Raw genomic sequence first — 19,236 nt, forward strand, 5'->3', positions numbered from 1 at the left:
TCAGTTGTTGCTGTGACGTTACACACGAGCATGCAATGAGTTTGAACCAGCATTGTGTCTGACTTATTCTTATCCGGTACCAACATGCTCTTAATCTGATTTGGAATGACTGGTGGATGAAGGGTATTGTCGTGACGACCCCGACACCATCATGCACAGAATACCATAAAGATCACCCAAGTTGAATTAGAGAATGCATAGTACAGTAGCTCTTGTCGGACTCAGATCAATCATACTGAGTACTTGGATAAATATGAGCATCAGTGAGTAAGAGGTACAGATCTAATAACCCCACCAAACAGAGGTATAAAAGTAAACAGGTTTGTATTGTTGCCTCACTTTCCAAGCATTTTCCAAACGCACATCGTAGTTCAGTAACTCTAATCGGACTTGAGTGCTGAGTACTTCCATAAATGTACACATCAATGAGTTACAGGTGCAAGTTTTAGTAGCTTAATGGCCTCACCGCCAAAAAAAAAATAAATAAATAAAAAGGTTGGTATTCTTGCACCTCACCGTATAATGAGCCTTATAGAGTATTATAAGTGCAGATTTGGTAACTTAATGGCCTCACCACCAGACAAAAACATAAATATAGAGCGATTTGGTATTATTGCCACATTTGTGGAGCTCATATAGAGCGCCCCTCAAAATCCAGTAACACTTCCCAGGCTCAGATCAATTATACTGAGCAATTAGGTTAATACCAAAAAATTCAATGAGTTACAAGTACAGGTTTTAATGGCCTACTGGCATCACCGCCAGACAGACACATAAATATAGAAAGGGGCGTCTTTGCCAGAGTAAGAAATAGGACATGTACAGGGGCATCAACGCCAGAGATGTACACACAGGATGTGAATTATTTGGTCACATAGGTTTTGTTAGGTTCACACTTCAAAACATCCCCACCAGATAAAAAAATGTTTGTTAACTAATAAATACCTATATGGCATCCACGCCAGAGAGAAAAGAAAAAAGGGGGTGTTAGAATAGTGACCCAATCAAGTGACCGATTGACATATCGCCAGACAAAGACCATATATCCTGCAGCTAGAGATACCCTTTGCAGAAGAGGCTCTAATAGGGGCAAATAGCCTTACTGCCAGGGCCAGTCCGAACCCCACACGGTAATGGGTCAGTAGTCAGGCGTGCTTAAGGCGTTATACACTATATACCTCATAGCCCAAATCATGTCCATATATTAAAAAAAACAGCACCAGCATAGCAACACAGATGCATCAATGAACAACACTTATCTCAGCGAGCCAGATGTCCCATCCCTACGCGTTTCGCCCCCTAAGGCAGTCCAAAGGGGCTCATTAGGGGATAGCCATTAATGGGCATGAGAGCAGCGGGCGATGTAAGCGCTGCACGCGGTCCGGAGAAAGCTGTAATAGAAACAGCGTTCCCCCTATCTATATGCCGGAGACCCGGAAGTAGAACAGACCACTTCCGGGATACCTCTAAAGCGCGCTAATGCGCATATACAAACTGATCCTTGCGCAGAAAGACATTGTGCAGATGACGGCCAGTCAGCAATGCGCATGACTGACATAAGCAAGGACTCACAAAACGTACCATGCTCCATACGGAGCGGCCCCCGAGTGTATAGGGCACTGCGCATGCGCACAGACATTCTCCCTTAAAGGAGTACCTTCCCAATGCGCATGCCCGGGTTTATGCAGTGACAAATAGGGTAACGGTGAAAAAGTGGCAGCGCTGAGATACACAACAGCCACCCTATAGGATGTAAAAAACGGGGAATAAACGGCATATATATAGCAGTGTAATCGCGTACATACAGTAGACTACCAGTCCAAAGACATTTTTAAGAAAAAAGCCACAGTCCCCAACCATGGAAGACAAAAAATATAAAAGACGTCATGGTCTGTGTGGACCAATGTGACAAAGGCAAGAAGACAATTCTGTGCGGAATAACCAAATTTAAATAAAGCACCCAAAATTAAGTTGCTCATTCAACCCCCCCGGACTCACAGATTCCATAAGGAAGATCCACCTGGTCTCCCTCTGGATGATTTTCCTATCCCAATTGCCCCTCCTCTCTGATTGAGTAACCGTCTCAATGGTTTTAAAGGAGATAGACCCCACATCGCCAGCATGGAACTCGTTGACATGGCGTGCCACGGGGGTGTCACGTTGGTGTAAAATGTCCCCAATGTGTTCCCCTATCCTCACTTTGAAGGGTCTTTTTGTCTTCCCTACATAGTTTAGAGGGCAAGTGCACGTACAAAGATAGACAACCCCAGCCGTTTTGCAATTTGCAAAAGATCTGTTGTAGAAAGTCCTACCAGTAACGGCGCTGATAAAGGTGTTCCCTGTTGTAATGAATTTGCAAAACTTACACGAACCACATCTAAACGTTCCCTGCTCACGACGATCAAGCCAAGTGCCCACTGGTTTTGGTGTACTAAGGTGGCTATGAGATACAAAATCCCGTACGGATCTACCCTTCCTAAATGTCACAGAGGGGTGTGGTGTGATAATACCACCTACATCAGGGTCCGCTTTCAAAATACCCCAAAAACGTTTAAGGATCCCCATGACCTTTTGATTTTGATCATCGAAAGTTCCAATTAGGCGTGTCATCTGATTACTTTCATCACGGACCTTAGGTATAAGAAGTTCAGTACGATTACAGGCAGCTGCCTGTCTACACCCCTCGTCAATAACCTGTGATGGATAACCTCGCTCTTTAAATCTTTTTTTGAGATTATTAGCCTTTGACTCAAAATCCCCCAGGGATGAACAATTCCTTTTCAATCTTAAAAATTGTCCCTTAGGGATCCCTTTTTTTAGGCTGAGGGGATGGTAGCTCTCCCAACGTAGCAGGCTATTAGAAGCTGTAGGCTTGCGGAAAATCGAAGTACCAAGATGTCCATCCGGACATCTGGAGATGAACAAATCGAGGAAGGAGATCATTAACGTTAAGATGTGAAACAAATCTCTCAAAAGAGGGGCCATCCCCAGACCACAGGACGAGGATGTCATCAATGTAGCGCCCCCAGAAAATGATCCTGGGGCACCACGTGACATCCTCGTCCTGGAAAACAACGGTGTCCTCCCACTAGCCCAGGAGCAAATTAGCATAAGTGGGGGCACAAGGGCTCCCCATAGCTGTGCCCCTGAGCTGGTGGTCGAACTTACCGCCGAACAAAAAATAATTATGTTCAAGAGTGAATTGTAATAGGTCAATAACCAACCTGTTGTGGGCCCGGAGGTGGGTACCCCTTGTTTTCAGAAAATGCTCAGTCGCCTGGATACCCTTATTGTGGGGGATACTACTGTACAGGGATTCGACATCTATAGATGCAATGATGGTATCAGCGTCAATTCGTATACCCTCGATTTTGTTCAACAGATCAGTCGTATCCCTGAGGTATGATGGTAGAGCTGTCACAAAAGGGCGCAGTATATTATCCAGGTAGACACTTACATTCTGACAAAGGGCATCAATGCCCGAAACAATAGGGCGGCCTTTTAAAGGGGTATATCCTTTATGGATCTTTGGGAGTGAGTAGAATGTTGCAATGGTGGGAAATCTAGGGAACATAAAGTCAAATTCATTTTTTGATATTAAACGGCTATCTAAAGCTTCTGTCAACATATCAAGCAATGTCTCGGAGTAGGTAGCCGTAGGATCATTTCTCAAAACCTCATTGGTTGTGGAGTCCGACAAGATAGATCTACACATTGTGACATATTGGTTAGTGTCCAGAATAACAACGTTACCACCCTTATCGGATTGCTTAATTGTAACGTTTGTATTCTTTTCAAGGGTTTTTAGGGCTACCATCTCTGAAGGGGTAAGGTTGGGGTCAATACACCTCTTTCTAGGATTAATTTTTTTAATTTCATCCATAACTAATTTGGAGAAAATATCAATGTTCTTATAGTCCACTTATGGTGGTATCCGAGTGCTCTTGTTTTTAAGTTCCGAAAAGGGGCCCTCTCCAATGCCTCTGGCACCCTCCTCATATAATTCTGCCAAGAGGTTCACATCTGGTAGGGAGTCCGGGGAAATACCCAGCTGCCTACATCTATTAGTGTCGTTATTGATAAAGAATTTTCTCCATTTTAGTTTTCTCAGAAAGAGATCGATGTCTTTTGCCCATGAGAAACAATCAAATCTGGTGGTTGGTACAAACGACATGCCACAGGCAAGAATAGATTCCTCAGCTGAGGACAAGACATATGAGGACAGACTGATGATATGTTTCTTATCGTTGAAACAGCCTATCTTTTTTGGCCCATTTGTGTTCTGGTTCTCAGATCGTATGGTGGAAGATCCCTGTTCTCTAAAAAAGAGGCTGAGGACGAGGAGGAAGATTGCAATGTAGAAGTCCCTTCCATGTCGTGCGACATCCCCCCCATGTTTCTTTGATTCAGTCTTCCCCTGTAAACATTGTCTTGCCATCTCCTATTATATCCCCTTCTTGGGTTACTCCCCCCTCTGTAATTGTTTTTTGGTCGGGCCCCTAGAGATCTAGCCTCTGTGTCGGAGACCTCAATATCGGAAGATGAAATATCCCCTGGGGGATGGGTCTCCTTTGTAAATACAGATCCTCTTTTTTCTTTGAAATCTGCCATATCTCGCACAAAGTGTCTATGTTTCCGATCCTTCAGATTGATCTGGAATTTTTTCCACTGAGGTTTTGAGAGTCGTTTCTCTGTTAGGGAAATCCGGGTCCGTCTTATGTTTCAAGGCCTCCTCAATCAGGTCCTGTAATATTTTAGATGTTTTCTCTAAGGTACTCTTTTCTTCCTCTAACAGAATGTTCATAAACCTCACTGAGGACTAAATAGACTCTCTTTCCCACTTCTAAATCAGTGTGTCTGACCTAGATCGAAGAGCAGGTGTGATTTGTATCCTAAAACCCCTAGGGACTATGTTTTGTTTAATATAGTGTTCCAGAGACTGTACCTCCCACCAAGATTTGATATTGTTTTTATAGGCCACAAGGAGCTCTGAGAAAATAGATTTTAGGGATGGTGTATCGGTGGAGTTACCAGTGGGGTTATGTTCAGAGAAAACTTCTCTGACTTCATTGAGCCATTGGTGTTCACTGGTCCCGCCAAGAAACTTGCCATAACTAGTAACTCAAAGAGAAAAACCAAAATAACAGTAACCGAGGTCCAGTATTTAGAAACCAAAAACCAAAAAACTGACACAAGACCTAAACAGTAAATTTTAATGTAATAATTAAAAACTAGAGGGCAAAAATATCATAAAGACCAGTAGGAGGGATCCTATGGGAAAACAGGGTCTCTGGTGTACAAAAAATATATATATTTTTTTTCCTGAGTACACTATGGGTACCTACAATTTACTGATACTTCTGCAGCACCACCACCATACACTATAAGAAGGTTTTGCAGTATCAAATATTTTCTACTATATATTTTTATATTTGGTAGACTACTGCCCGTATACTCTCTAGCTCACATTATATGCCAGAGTTTATAAATGTCAGCTGAATTGAGCTATCATTGCACTTGAAGCCAGCATTTAGAAGCACTGATATTTCATTTTACTTGTTTTTTGCTTTTGTGTTTGTGGTGTATTTTTTGGTGGTGGCTTTGATTGAGGGATTCCTTTTTAGGGACTTCAGGGACAGTCCACGTTGAGCGGGGGGGGGGGGGTTGCGCCATATCGTATCCCAGGGTGCCAACCTCCGCTGTCAGCAAGGGTATTCAATAGGGATAGGCACGTCTATCTTCCCTAGTCCTTTCCTGTATATTGGTATTGTTATATTTTTTTATTCTGGCAAAAATATTTTTTGTACACCAGAGGCCCTGTTTTCCCATAGGATCCCTCCTACTGGTCTTTATGATATTATTGCCCTCTAGTTTTTAATTATTACATTAAAATGTACTGTTTTAGTTCTTGTGTCAGTTTTTTGGTTTTTGCCCTACTTAATAAAGGATATATATTAAAAAGGGCAATTTTTCGTAAGCCTATTTTATACCGATGATATTTCTATGTGAATTTAAAGCAGTTTCCCATTTGTAGAAAAGTGATTTTTTTTATTTGAAACAACACAGCGGGAGCTCAAATTCCACAGATCTACCACCAGTTTTCTGCCATTGCTTTCGTCTCTGGGCTTTGGCAGTAGCACAATTCAGCACTGCAGACTGACAGGAATATGATGAATTTGATTCTCTATTATCACGCACACTGAGCTCTGCTACATCCATTAGGTCTGTGTACAGACACACTGTGGGCTTTTTGACCCCATCCAGCTCCTTCTCCCGGCTAACAATACAGCCGTAACGAAACTCCAGTGTGTGACTCCTTCACCCCTCCCTCAAGAATGTGGGAGTGAGCAAAAACCTTCCATTGTCTGAACCCTGTGCTTCATTGTGAATCAGTTATTCAAGATGGAATAATTCGACCCCAGGTAGTGAGACAGGTGTGAAAGTTACATATTTGGGATGTGCCAGGGTAGAGCGACATGCACAGTGTTTTTCTAAGCTCAGCGCCTAGCAGAAACAGAGAAACGGATTACTACTTAACCAAGTCACACAGCTACCCCATGTGTAGACTTAAAAATGGAAGCTAACCTTGTGAAAAAACATGTAATACTTTCATCGTCACTCTACGAGGTTCCCAGAGTATGCTATGATGGTTAGAAGTTTTAATAAAGTTCTGAGTCTCTTTGAAAGGGTGAGTGTAGTCCATTCAACAGCCCACACAGTGATGTCACGAACAGGAGCGGTATAAGATAGTGGGACATCATTTTGCACTAGTTTTTGCCCAGGGAGCAAGCTAAGAGACGCTCTCTGATGCATTTTGATGTCACCCCTCCCCAACGCCGCATGGTCAGCAATTATATGAGAGACCTGTATGTTTCTTTTAATCCCTTTTTATTTTGTAATTGTCTGTACATACATGATTGTCTCATTTTGGTAAAATCTTTTTATATACTTCTGTAAACACTGCCTAATCCTTTTGGAGTAAAAACTATAATATTTACTAGTCTCGCCATCCTAGCTCTGAAACGTACCCCAACTCCTCTGAAGTAAATTATACTACTGATTGGGTTGGCTTCTGACCCGCTATAAGTCATAGGAATAGGAGCTGGTGGCAGCAGATCGTACAGAGCTTGTTGGGTAACGCTGGCAGTGACGGAACTGGGTTTATAAGTGTATTGCTCAGTTGCAGCTGGGAACAATTATATCACCCTCATGGCAGCATGCCCAATAGCCAGTACATGAGAAGGCTGCCTTTCTGGCGACTAATTATCCTAGGTGCAGTTCCCTGACTGACCTAAGGGTAAGGGGGGCACCAGAGAGCTGTAAGTTGCAAACCAGAACTGGGAAGTGGGATGTAAATAAATCCCTGAGGAAAGAACTGGGGCAACCAAACACCCCTTGTTCACGACATATTGGTGGCAACAGTGGGATGATAAAAATACCCCCCTGTGATTCGTGACATAGACAATCACTGACCTCAGCAGCTTGTGCCATCTACATTTGCAAAGCCACTGAGATCATAGGCAGAAGTCACCACTCCAGGCAAAAGAAACCACCATCACTTCCAGGGCTCTTTGTTCTTCGTTATGTTGGAGATGGTTCGTACATTGGCTGTGTGTTTGGGGTCAATGTCCGGCTGGTGAACAAATTTGGAGCCAATGAGATGCCTCACTGATGGTATTGCATGAGTGATAAGCATCTGCCTGTATTTATCAGCATTCAGGACACAAAGAAATAGGCAATGTTGAGGACCGTTCATACAGTAGTCAGTCAAGGAAACTTCATGAAGCAGATAAAAGACTGGGACTGACCTCAGCTCAAGCCAGCGTGACCCAGCCAAAACCATCTAATGGTTGGACAATTCTGGTCAATAGTGGTCTTCATGTAGGAACTGTGGCCAAGTGACTTAACTATGCATGAAAACATAGGAACTGGAGTGTAGAAAAATGGCAGCAGGTGCTCTGGACTGATGAGTCAAAATGTGAAATAGCTGGCTGTAAGACAAGGCAGCTTTGTTTGTCAGAGCGCTGGAGAGCAGTACAATGAGTATCTACAGGCAACAGTGAATCATGGTGGAGGTTCCTGCAAGTTTGGGGCTGCAGACAGAGTTGAGGACTTGGTCAGGATTATTGATGAGCGGTGTTCGAGTCGAACTGTACGCCAATTTCAAATTCGAGCAGTTTTGGGCGGTGTTCGAGTTGTTCGTCGAACTCGAACAATTTGCTTACAATTCGGCTGTTCGAGTTTCTGTTCGATAACTGTTCGTTCACCAAAAGGCTAACTTAATTTGCACATTAAAACTGTTTATCATTGTTAGACTGTTTCAGTGTATAGAGGGCGAGGGGGGGGGGGGGGATAGATCTGTGCTGAAAATGCCGATTTTTTTTTTTCTTTCCTGCATTTACAGTGGGGCGGTGCAGTCTCTCAGCCTATCAGCAGTGCACACACACACACAGCAATGTGCATGCGATGCACACAAGCAAGGGCATGTGTCATTGGCTGTGTATGTCACATGTCCTTGCCCTTGCCCTATAAGAACCAGCAATTTTCCCCGTCGCCACCATTTCCTCACTGCTGCAGCTTAGTGTTAGTGCTGTGGGCGCTATACAGTCAAAGAGCCTTTTTTTGCGAGCAAATTTTCTGAGAGATAGGTTTAGGGAGTCGGGACTAGTTGTAATATCAGCCCTTTTCAGGGTAGGTTACAGCAGTTCATAGCACTTTTTGCCAGGCAGGTCTGTGCCAGTGCTGTGCAAGTGCTTGTCACAGCATTTGGTGTAATCTAGCTAAGTCAATCCTTTTGGGCTAGTAGCATTGTCTGGTAGTCATCTGATTAGCTCGCCTGTGAAGCTAGCTACACCACCTGTGTATCTAAATTTTTACTGCATCTAACCCAGGAAATCATTTTGGGCTTAGTAACAGTGTCTGCACATCAGCAGAGTAGCCCGCCTGTGAAGCTAGCTACACCGCCTGTGTATCTAAATTTTTACTGCATCTAACCCAGTAAATCATTTTGGGCTTAGTAGCAGTGTCTGCACGTCAGCAGAGTAGCCCGCCTGTGAAGCTAGCTACACCACCTGTGTATTTAAATTTTTACTGCATTTAACCCAGTAAGGCTACTTTCACACTGGCGTTTTTTTTAATACGTCGCAATGCGTCGTTTAGGGGAAAAAAACGCATCCTGCAAAGTTGTTTGCAGGATGCGTTTTTGCCCCATAGAGTAACATTACCGACGCATTGGACGTATTGACACACGTCGCAATCGTCATGCGACGGTTGCGCCGTTTTGTGGCGGACCGCCGGGAGCAGAAAACGTTAAATGTAACGTTTTTTGCTGCCGACAGACCGCTTTTTCCGACCGCGCATGCGCGGCTGGAACTCCGCCCCCACCTCCCCACACCTCACAATGGGGCAGCGGATGCGCCGGAGAAATGCATCCGCTGCACCCGTTGTGCAGCGCAATCAAAGCTAGCGTCGGAATCTCGGCCCGACGCACTGCGACGGGCCGAATCCGACGCTAGTGTGAAAGTAGCCTAAATTGTTTTGGGCCTAGGAGCAGTGTCTGCACGTCAGCAGAGTAGCCCGCCTGTGAAGCTAGCTGCATTGCCTGTGTATCTAAATTATTACTGCATCTAACCCATTAAATCCTTTTGGGCCTAGTACCACAGTTTGGCCACTCAGTTCTGCTCAGTTTTCATTAATCATTTTTTGGGCGAACAACTACAGATACAGAGTTGCCAATTAGTTAAGCACCAAAATGAGTGGCAAAAGGCCTGCTGCTGGTGGAAAGGGGAATAGGCGTGTTGGAAAGGGAAAAAAAGGTTGTGTCCGTGGGGTAGGTGGTAAAGCAACAGTAACATCCGCAGAAGAAAGACCATCTTCCAGCCAAAGTAAGATGTCTACTTCTTTTCGTGGACAATCTGATATGATCCCTTTCTTACGACCATCGCTAAAAATTCCAGATGAGGCACAAAAACAGCAGGTGCTTGAATGGATATCAAGTGCTCATTCAAGTGGGCTCTCCTCCATGTCAACTTCGACATCACAACTACTCCAGTCCTCAGAGGTGTCACCCCAATCGCACTTGCTTCCTCACAGCTCCCAAGTCTCCAGCCGCCCGTCTGAGTATGGGGTAACACAGATGGTTGAGTCTGCAGAGCTGTTCACTCATACTATAGCCTGGGAATCAGAGGTCTGCTCCAGAGCTTCTGTAAATCCAGATGAGGAAATGATCTGCACTGATGCCCAGAATCTTTGTGAGTCGGATCCTGGCCCAGATGAAGAAGGTTCTGAGCATAATGTAGACCCTCATTCCCAAACAGTAACTCCTGTTGGTGGAGACAATGAGGAAGATGATGATGAGACTGAGATACTGGATTGGAACGAAAACGTGACTTTTTGGTCAGGGCAGGAAGAGGTTGGCTCTGAGGACGACGGGTGTGAGAACACACAGGATAATGATGACGAGGTTGGAGACCCCACTTACTATCAACCCACAGTTCGCTAGTCCATGAGGTCAGCAGAGGAAGTAGAGGAGAATGCTAGTGACGAGTCTGACGACGAGGTTAGGTTGCGCCTTCCTGGACAGAGACGGAGTACTGGAAGCACGTCAACAACTGCATCCTCAACCTCAACTGTGCCTCTGAGCAGAAGTCGTGGTGGCTCTTCAGGTCGCTCGGGCTCTAAGCCTGCATTGCCAGGGCATTTTTTGAGATCGCAAAGGATGACCCAACTCATGTTGTCTGTAAGATTTGTCACCAAAATCTCAGTAGAGGCCAAAAAATGACTAGTTTGAGTACTTTATGCATGAACCGTCACATGGATATGAGGCATAAGTTGCAGTGGGAATCTCACTGTGCTACAATGCGGCCTAGTGGGCCGGGTCAACCACCGTCTGCCCCATCAAGTGCATCTGCATCCTCTTCATCCTCTGTGACTGTGGGAACAGCAGTCGCACATGGTTTTGGATGCAGATCTTCCACCTCTTTACCCGCAACAGCCAGTGTGATTGGCAAGTCGTCAGGACATTTGCAAGTGGAAACACCTGCTGGTGTTGAGCGCTTTCTGACATCGAGACCACATTTTGATCAAGGCAACATAACATCTCCGCCTGCACCTTCCTCACAGTCCAGCAGTTTGCCGGGGACACCCTACTCAACTCTAAGCACGGCAGCCAGCCCTCAGTCGCTCAGATGTAGACAAGTAAAAGACCATTTCCTCCTAGCCATGACAAAGCTAAGAGGTTGAATTTCACTATCTGCAAGCTGTTGGCTACAGAAATGCTGCCTTTCCGCCTGGTGGACACAGAGGATTTTCGAGACCTTATGTCTGTCGCAGTGCCCCAGTACCAGATGCCCAGTCGCCACTACTTCTCAAAGAAAGCTGTGCCTGCGCTATACCAGCATGTCGCACACAACATCACTGCTTCTTAGAGAAACTCAGTGTGTGACAGGGTGCATTTCACCACAGACACTTGGACGAGTAGTCATGGACAGGGGCGTTACATGTTGGTGACTGGACACTGGGTAACTACTGCGACATCAGAAGGGGCTGCTGTCCAAGTCTTGCCGTCGCCACAAGTTGCTCGTCGATCCTCTGTATATAGAAGTTCCTCCACTGCTTCTGCCTCCTCAACCTCCTCTCGGTCCTCCACCTGCACCCAAAGCCTGTCTGGTAATGCCACCCGCGTTGTAACTGCGCAGAAGGAATCCTGCACACCTCCTCACTATGCTGTCACCAGGGCTCAACGGCATCAGGCAGTGCTTACATTGAAATGTCTGGGAAAGGTGAGTCACACAGCTGAGGAGTTGTGGTCAGCTCTGGAGGCCAAGTTCCATCAATGGTTGTCTCCACTCAACCTGCAGCCAAGGAAGGCTGTGTGCAATGCTGCAAACCTGGGTGCGGCCCTTCGCCGGGGCAATGTCACACACGTGCCTTGTATGGCTCACGCTTTGAACCTGGTTGTCCAGCAATTTTTATCCCACTATCCCAGACTACTGGATGGAGTTGTTGACGTGCAGAGGGCACGGTCGCTGTGTGCTCACTTCCGCCATTCGCATCCTGCAGCTCAACGACTTGCGTCTCTACAGAAGTCGTTGGGCCTGCCAGTTCACCGGCTGAAATGCAATGTGCCCACACGGTGGAATTCAACTCTGCACATGTTGCAGCACAGACGAGCCCTGGTGCAATACGTTATGACGTATAGACTGGGCCAAAAAGATCCAGGGGTGGGGCAAATCACGCTGCAGGAGTGGTCTCAGATCAGGGTCCTATGCACCCTTCTGCAGTTTTGAAATAGCGACAAAGATGTTTAGTGCTAACGATGCCATTATCAGCATGACTATTCTGGCGATTTACAGGCTGGAGCACACCTTAAACAGTATTCGGAGTCATGTGGTGGAACAAGAGGAGGAGGAGGAGGAGGAGGAACAGGAGGAGTCGTATGCGGAAGGGATAACATCTCCAAGATCCAGACGGTCGGCAGCACCAAGGCGGCTGGCATTGGAGGCTGGGGGAGAGGAATTACCGAGGGCGCATGGTAGCAGCCACACTGTTGAGGAAGGTGCGGGAGGTGATGAAGAAGTGGAGGACGAATTGGCGCTGGGCATGGAAGACTCATCAGATGAGGGAGACCTTGATCAAATTTATGTTGTGCGAGGTTGGGGGGAGAGGGCAGAGGAAGGAAGAATGATTCTCACCTCGCTGCCACCAAGACAAGGACTTGGTCCTCCTGGATGCGCAAGACACATGAGTGCCTTCTTGCTGCACTACCTGCAACATGACCCTCGGATTGTCAGAATCCGAAGTAATGGCGACTACTGGGTTGCCACACTCTTAGATCTCTGGCACAAAAGTAAATTTGCCGAAATAATTCCTGCCATAGAAAAGGATTCACGCATGCAGGAGTATCAGCAGAGACTGTTACAGAATCTAACATCTGCTTTTCCACAAAACACCAGTGGTGCACGTAGTGAATCTCCGAGTTCTAACTTGCCTTGTGGGACTATCAAGTCATCACTCAAACCGTAACAGTAACATCGTATATGGTGGTAACAGCAATTTTTTCCAATCATTTCAAGATTTTTTTTAGACCATCCTTTGCAAGGCCACAGGAGACAACAAGTCTGACGCATAGCCAACGCCTAGAGAGGATGGTACAGGAGTATCTCCAAGTTAACATCGATGCCATGACTGTGGAACTGGACCCTTGCTCATTTTGAGCTTCCAATCTTGAAAAATGGCCTGAGCTCGCCACTCACGCCTTGGAGATCTTGTCGTGCCCCGCAGCCAGCGTTCTCTCTGAACATGTGTTCAGCACTGCTGGTGGTGTGCTGACAGATAAGCGCACGCGGCTGTCCAGTGACAATGTAGACAGACTAACGTTCATCAAGATTAACAAATCCTGGGTCCGCAATGACTTTTCTACCCCTGTGTCATCCTGGGGAGGATAATTTTTGAAAATCACCTCACCAACCATTTAAAAAAAAGCTCGGGTGAAATTGATGGCACTTAAATGGTGTCTGTGGCCGAATTTTGGGAAAAAATTGAGACTCTTTTTGGAGTCCCCTTGTTGTGTTTTACATGACGTTGCCATCGTCAATTCCAGGTGGGTGGGGTCGTCTGCAGAGTTGTTTACTCATACTATGGCCTGGGATTCAGAGGTCTGCTCCAAAGCTTCAGTGTCTGCTAGTCAGCAGAGTAGCCCACCCATGAAGCAAGCTACACCGCCTTCTTCCTTTCTCAATCTAACCGAGTGGCTCAACACTAGTCAGGATTAACAGAGACCTCAATACTGAGAAATATAAGCAGGTACTAATCCAAGCAATACCATTGGGAAGGAGTCTGATTTGCTATAATTTATATTGCAGCAGGAAAACAACCCCAAACATACAGACAATCTCATTAAGAATTATCTTCAGTGGAAAAGAACAAAAGAATCCTGGAAAAGATGATATGGCTGCACAGAGCTCTGATCTGAACAACATTCAGTCTGGGGACGAGTCTGTCTTGGATTACAAGAAGAGAAAGATTTGCATAACCCTGCATTTACAGAATTTCTGTGGTTAGTTCTCCAAAATGTTTAGAATAACCTCCCTGCCGAGTAACCTCAAAAACTGTGTGCACTCATACCTAGGAGAATTGATGCTTTGATGCTATATTTGAATGCAAAGAGTAGTTACGGTACATCAAATATTGATCTGATTTAGATGAAGATCGCACCTTCAAGTTGGGGATACACAGCCATCAATTCTCTCATGCGAGAGTCTAAAATTAATTTCTCCATCTTCTTCATTGTCTCAGTCGCACTTGAATCACAACAGACTGTAGTCCGATGTTTTACACGCGCACACAGACTTGTATGGGTGCATCTGATCGGATCATCGGATGCTCTCACAGCATGCGGAGACTGTTCTCTTATACCGAATCGTCACGAGAAAAAAATTGCAGATCTGCAATGCCCCTTAGTATAACATTGGGCAGAGTGTTCTCTGATAAAACATCATGTTATACACTCGTGTGAGCGAAGCCTTAGTGTTCTACTAATTTTTGCTTCCGCTCTGAAGAACCAGTGGTCGTCTTGTTCTCCACTTAGTATGATATAACAAGAGAAACAGAAGAACGCTATGCTCACATACCAGTGCTCGGAGGTTCCGCTTCTGCCGTACGGTTAGACTGAGGCAAGCTATTTTCTTGAATTTTTGCCGGACTGCTGGTTTTTGGCCTACTGTCCACCATGCTATAAACACAAAAAAAAGCAAAGCCGAGCATTAATTCTAGGATCTTTTGGAAAGATTAATGAATATGTATATCACATGGTAAAATAGTTGGAAATATGGTAAAATCCACCATACTGTGCAAGCAGGTTGTACCTCCACTTCCCGGATGATAATATAACCTTTAATCGGTCGCCAATGTTGAGAAGGGGCCATGAATCTGGCAATTGTTTATTTCTGTACAATCATGGCTGATCAGTAGTGTAACTACACTTATAAACCCGTCTTGTGCCATAGTTGCGATTATTTTTACTTCTCACTTATCCACCTTTATACAGGTGCGATGTCTTGTACTGTATATTCATTCATCCAAGACAATGTTGGAAATGCTAGAACACAAGTCTTGTACAATACAGGAAAACCTACGGTAAACACGGACTATGCTGGAAAGGTCAATGAAAACTGAGCCAAAATAATGGTCTGAAGGCCCCATACATACTGGACTAAAGTCGGCCAAACCAGCCAATATAGGTGGGGTCAGCTGAAAGTAATGTGCATGGGAGGCCTTTAAATGGGTATTCGACCCCTAACTGAAGACACGAGTGTAAAGCCCATTCAATGTTTGTAGTAGGTCATGGGGCATTTTTGAGAAATCCATCCTTAAAGATTTAATCACAAGGCAGAGGTGTGGACACTTTGCTTCCGTGGTTACGAACACTAACAACTAATTAAATGTGTTTGTCAGTGGCTGTAACAATGGATAACTATAAGTTACTGCAATGTCTTAAGGCCCCTTCACATTTAGCGACGCTGCAGCGATACCGACAACGATCCGAATCGCTGCAGCGTCGCTGTTTGGTCGCTGGAGAGCTGTCACACAGACCGCCCTCCAGCGACCAACGATGCCGGTAACCAGGGTAAACATCGGGTAACTAAGCGCAGGGCCGCGCTTAGTAACCCGATGTTTACCCTGGTTACCATGCTAAAAGTAAAAAAAAACAAACAGTACATACTTACCTACAGCCGTCTGTCCTCCAGCGCTGCGCTCTGCTTCTCTGCTCTCCTCCTGTACTGTCTGTGAGCCGGAAAGCAGAGCGGTGACGTCACCGCTCTGCTTTCCGGCTCACAGCCAGTACAGGAGGAGTGCAGAGCACAGCGCTGGAGGACAGACAGCGGTAGGTAAGTATCTAGTGTTTGTTTTTTTTTACTTTTAGCATGGTAACCAGGGTAAACATCGGGTTACTAAGCGCGGCCCTGCGCTTAGTTACCCGATGTTTACCCTGGTTACCAGTGAAGACATCGCTGGATCGGTGTCACACACGCCGATCCAGCGATGTCTCCAGGGAGTCCAGCGACGAAATAAAGTTCTGGACTTTATTCAGCGACCAACAATCTCCCAGCAGGGGCCTGATCGTTGGTCGCTGTCACACAGAACGATTTCATTAACGATATCGTTGCTACGTCACAAATAGCAACGATATCGTTAACAATATCGTTATGTGTGACGGTACCTTTACACATGGGGTAAGTGGCATAACTTATCAGAAGAACTATACTACATTTCTAATTGGAGGTATTTGCTAATATTATAAAACCCACTACATATTGGGATAGGATCTTGGAGATGAGAATACCCCTTTAAAACTTCGATGGCAGATTCTTCGGTTCTCCCTGGAGAAGTCTGGTAATAGAGAATATAGGATTGGAGCAGACCTGTGTATGCATGGGGCAGTCAGGAGGGATCGCTATCAGAAAAACAATCTAATGAGTATGGGCTCCCGAATAAAGAATTAGTACTTTTCTTGTAAACACCTATTATGTCAAAAAGACTGATGGGACATTCATAAGCAAATCTTCACACCAGCTATAGCTTGTGGTGGAATTTATACTAGCAGTCTTTGTTGTTGTAAGAAAAAGATGTGTCACAATAACAGCCAAGGTAAGGAGGCTTATTCTCCGTGCAATGCTGCTCTGGGAAATTTAATATGCTAAATGCCTCTTCAGAGGGGAAGAGGACTTGAACTCTATAGCATCACCTGTTGGAGGCAGTGATTCTATAGGTCACTATCAACCCTATAGTGGGCCTTGAATTGTGACTTATGATAAAAGCCAAATCAGAATCTTAATTTGCAGACACGGTGTTTCGGACTATTGCCCCTCATCAGTGCAAAGCATGAGAACTGATTTGGCTAGGTGAGAGGCTCTGGACTGAGGTCCAAGGAGTAAGGTTTCACCTTGCAGAGAGTGACATACGGGCTCAGGCAGGTATGTCACCCTCTGCAAGGAGAAAAGTTACCCCTTAGAAGACACTGTAGAGCCTCTCACCTAGCCAAATAAGTTCTCAAACGTTGCACTGACATGATAAAACAAAACACTGTCTTCACACTGAGATTCTGATTTGGCTTTTATCCCAAATCACACCAGGCCAGCTAAAGGGTCGATAGTGACTTGTTGGATCACTGCTTCCAACAGGTGGTGCTGTAGATGAGCTATAGATGCCTCTTCCTCTCTGAAGAGGCACTTTGCATATTAAATTTCCCAGAGGAGCACAGCACTTGTTGGAAGCAGCAATTCTACAGGTGGCGCTATAGAGTACAAGTCCTCTTCCTCTCTGAAGAGCAATTTGCACAGTAACAGCTGATATGGATTTTGTAAATCGATTTCCTAAGAAACGACGATCTATCTTACACATTCTTGCCTGTATAATAGCATTTCCTCAGTGAAATAACAGATAAAACATGAGTGTCGCAGTTCTGCCTCACTAATGACAAGTAATAATTGGCTCCTGTGGGAGCAAGGCTGTGACTTTGTGCTTGTTCAGCAGTGACTGCACGGTTGTGAGGCTCATCACTTCACTCTTCCATTTCTATTGCTCTGAAGTGCAGGAGCGGAAAACCTTCAAGTTCTCGTTCCTTTCATCAGGTAGACGGCAGTATACAGACCAGAGTGGGATAAGAGACGCTGCACATACTTGCTGGGCAGAGCGCCTTCCTCTGGGCCGATCTTCAGCGAGGCCTGAGACAAGTCATCCAGGGCGTTCCTGTATTCCTTACAGCTTCAAATTAAGCAGAGCAGAGGGACATCATCAATTATTATCCAAGAATGTCCACGTTCTTCTCATTCTACAATGCATTATTCATCCACTTCCTTGCAGCACTTATGTCACACGCTGCCAGAGACAGCCCTTCTTATAAAGTACACATTGTCATGATACAAGGAATAATTACAGAAATAAAACTTTTTAGCAGAAACTAAAGATTTACATATTTTATTCATCAGGAGCAATAAATGTTTGACTAGCAGCTTCACTAAAAATCTTCCTCCAGCTATAACACAAATTCTCTAGTATCCTCAGCCTGATAAAGGGGACTGTTCTGATGCGACTAGTGATTTCTCTTCAGTAGCACAGAAAATAATAAGGCTATGTGCACACGTAGGAAATGTGGTGCAGAATTTTCTGCACTAAATCTGCATCTCCTGGCAGAATCTGCAGGTGCGTTTTTTATGTGGTTTTAGTGCGTTTTTTGTGCGAAATTGATGCGGATTTTGTGCAGTTTTTGTGCAGTTTTTACCACTGCAGATTTCAATTAATGGAGGGGTGCAGAAACGCTGCAGAACTGCACAAAAGAAGAGACATGCACTTCTTTGAAATCTGCAGCGTTTCTGCGCTGATTTTTCTGCACCATGTGTACAGCTTTTTTTTTTTCACAATGATTTACATTGTATTGTAAATCACAGTGCAGTTCTGCAGGGTTTCTGCAGCAGAAAAATCCGCTGCAGAACCGCACGAAATCTGAACTAAATCTGCATCGTGTGCACACACCCTAAGGCTCTGTGCACACACTGCGATTTTGTCTCATATCTCTACAAAGATTTGTCACCTGAAGTCTCTCCTAGCCCCGGAAAAGTGAAGGAGATTCCTGAGGTCTCATGCACACGGTGCTTATTTTTCCTTGTGGATCTGGAGCAGATATAAATCTGCAGAATGTCAATTCTTTCAGCGTTTTTGCTGCAGATTTCATCCATACTGACGAGTGGGGAAAAATCTGCACCAAACACACATTAAAAACACATCAAAATCGCATGTAATTTATGCTGCGTTTTAACTCTTAATATATCAGTATTTGCAGCAGATTTTTCTGCAGCTAATGTGGAACGTGTGCACACACCCTACAGATTCTAGGTCTCTTTCTTCAGAATTTTGCATTGTCATGTTCGTCTGTTATGGCTTCCTGGCATGCATGCATAACATGTCTACACTCGTTAAATGGATGTATCCTGGCACATAAGGGCACTGACGCTCTCCAACAAGTGCCACCGACTGTGTGGAGCCCACCCTATTGACAAATGGAATAGCGGCACCTAATTGTCAAAGGGAAATTAAAGAGGAATTGGAGAATTTTAATGGATTTGGGGATTCAGGTTTTATCTAAACAGACATGTCAATTAAAGGATCTTAAAGAGAACCTGCCTGAACATTAAGGGTTGGATATTCACACCGGCAGCAATCAGGAGGTCAGGTGTCCAA

General features: G+C 45.0%; 1 protein-coding gene across 2 annotated transcripts in view; it reads right to left on the minus strand.

Moving 5' to 3' along the window:
* Positions 1-19,236, minus strand: part of PIKFYVE (phosphoinositide kinase, FYVE-type zinc finger containing) — a 610,036-nt gene that overhangs the window by 182,426 nt on the left and 408,374 nt on the right. For both annotated transcript variants that reach the window (XM_069733753.1, XM_069733755.1), the window contains 2 exons: positions 17,680-17,763; positions 14,631-14,731 (listed from right to left, as the gene is read on the minus strand). In XM_069733753.1, coding sequence (XP_069589854.1) covers positions 14,631-14,731; positions 17,680-17,763 — 185 coding nt within the window. The remainder of the gene's footprint in view (positions 1-14,630; positions 14,732-17,679; positions 17,764-19,236) is intronic.

The sequence above is a fragment of the Ranitomeya imitator genome, chromosome 7, assembly GCF_032444005.1.
Source record: "Ranitomeya imitator isolate aRanImi1 chromosome 7, aRanImi1.pri, whole genome shotgun sequence".
Taxonomy (NCBI): domain Eukaryota; kingdom Metazoa; phylum Chordata; class Amphibia; order Anura; family Dendrobatidae; genus Ranitomeya; species Ranitomeya imitator.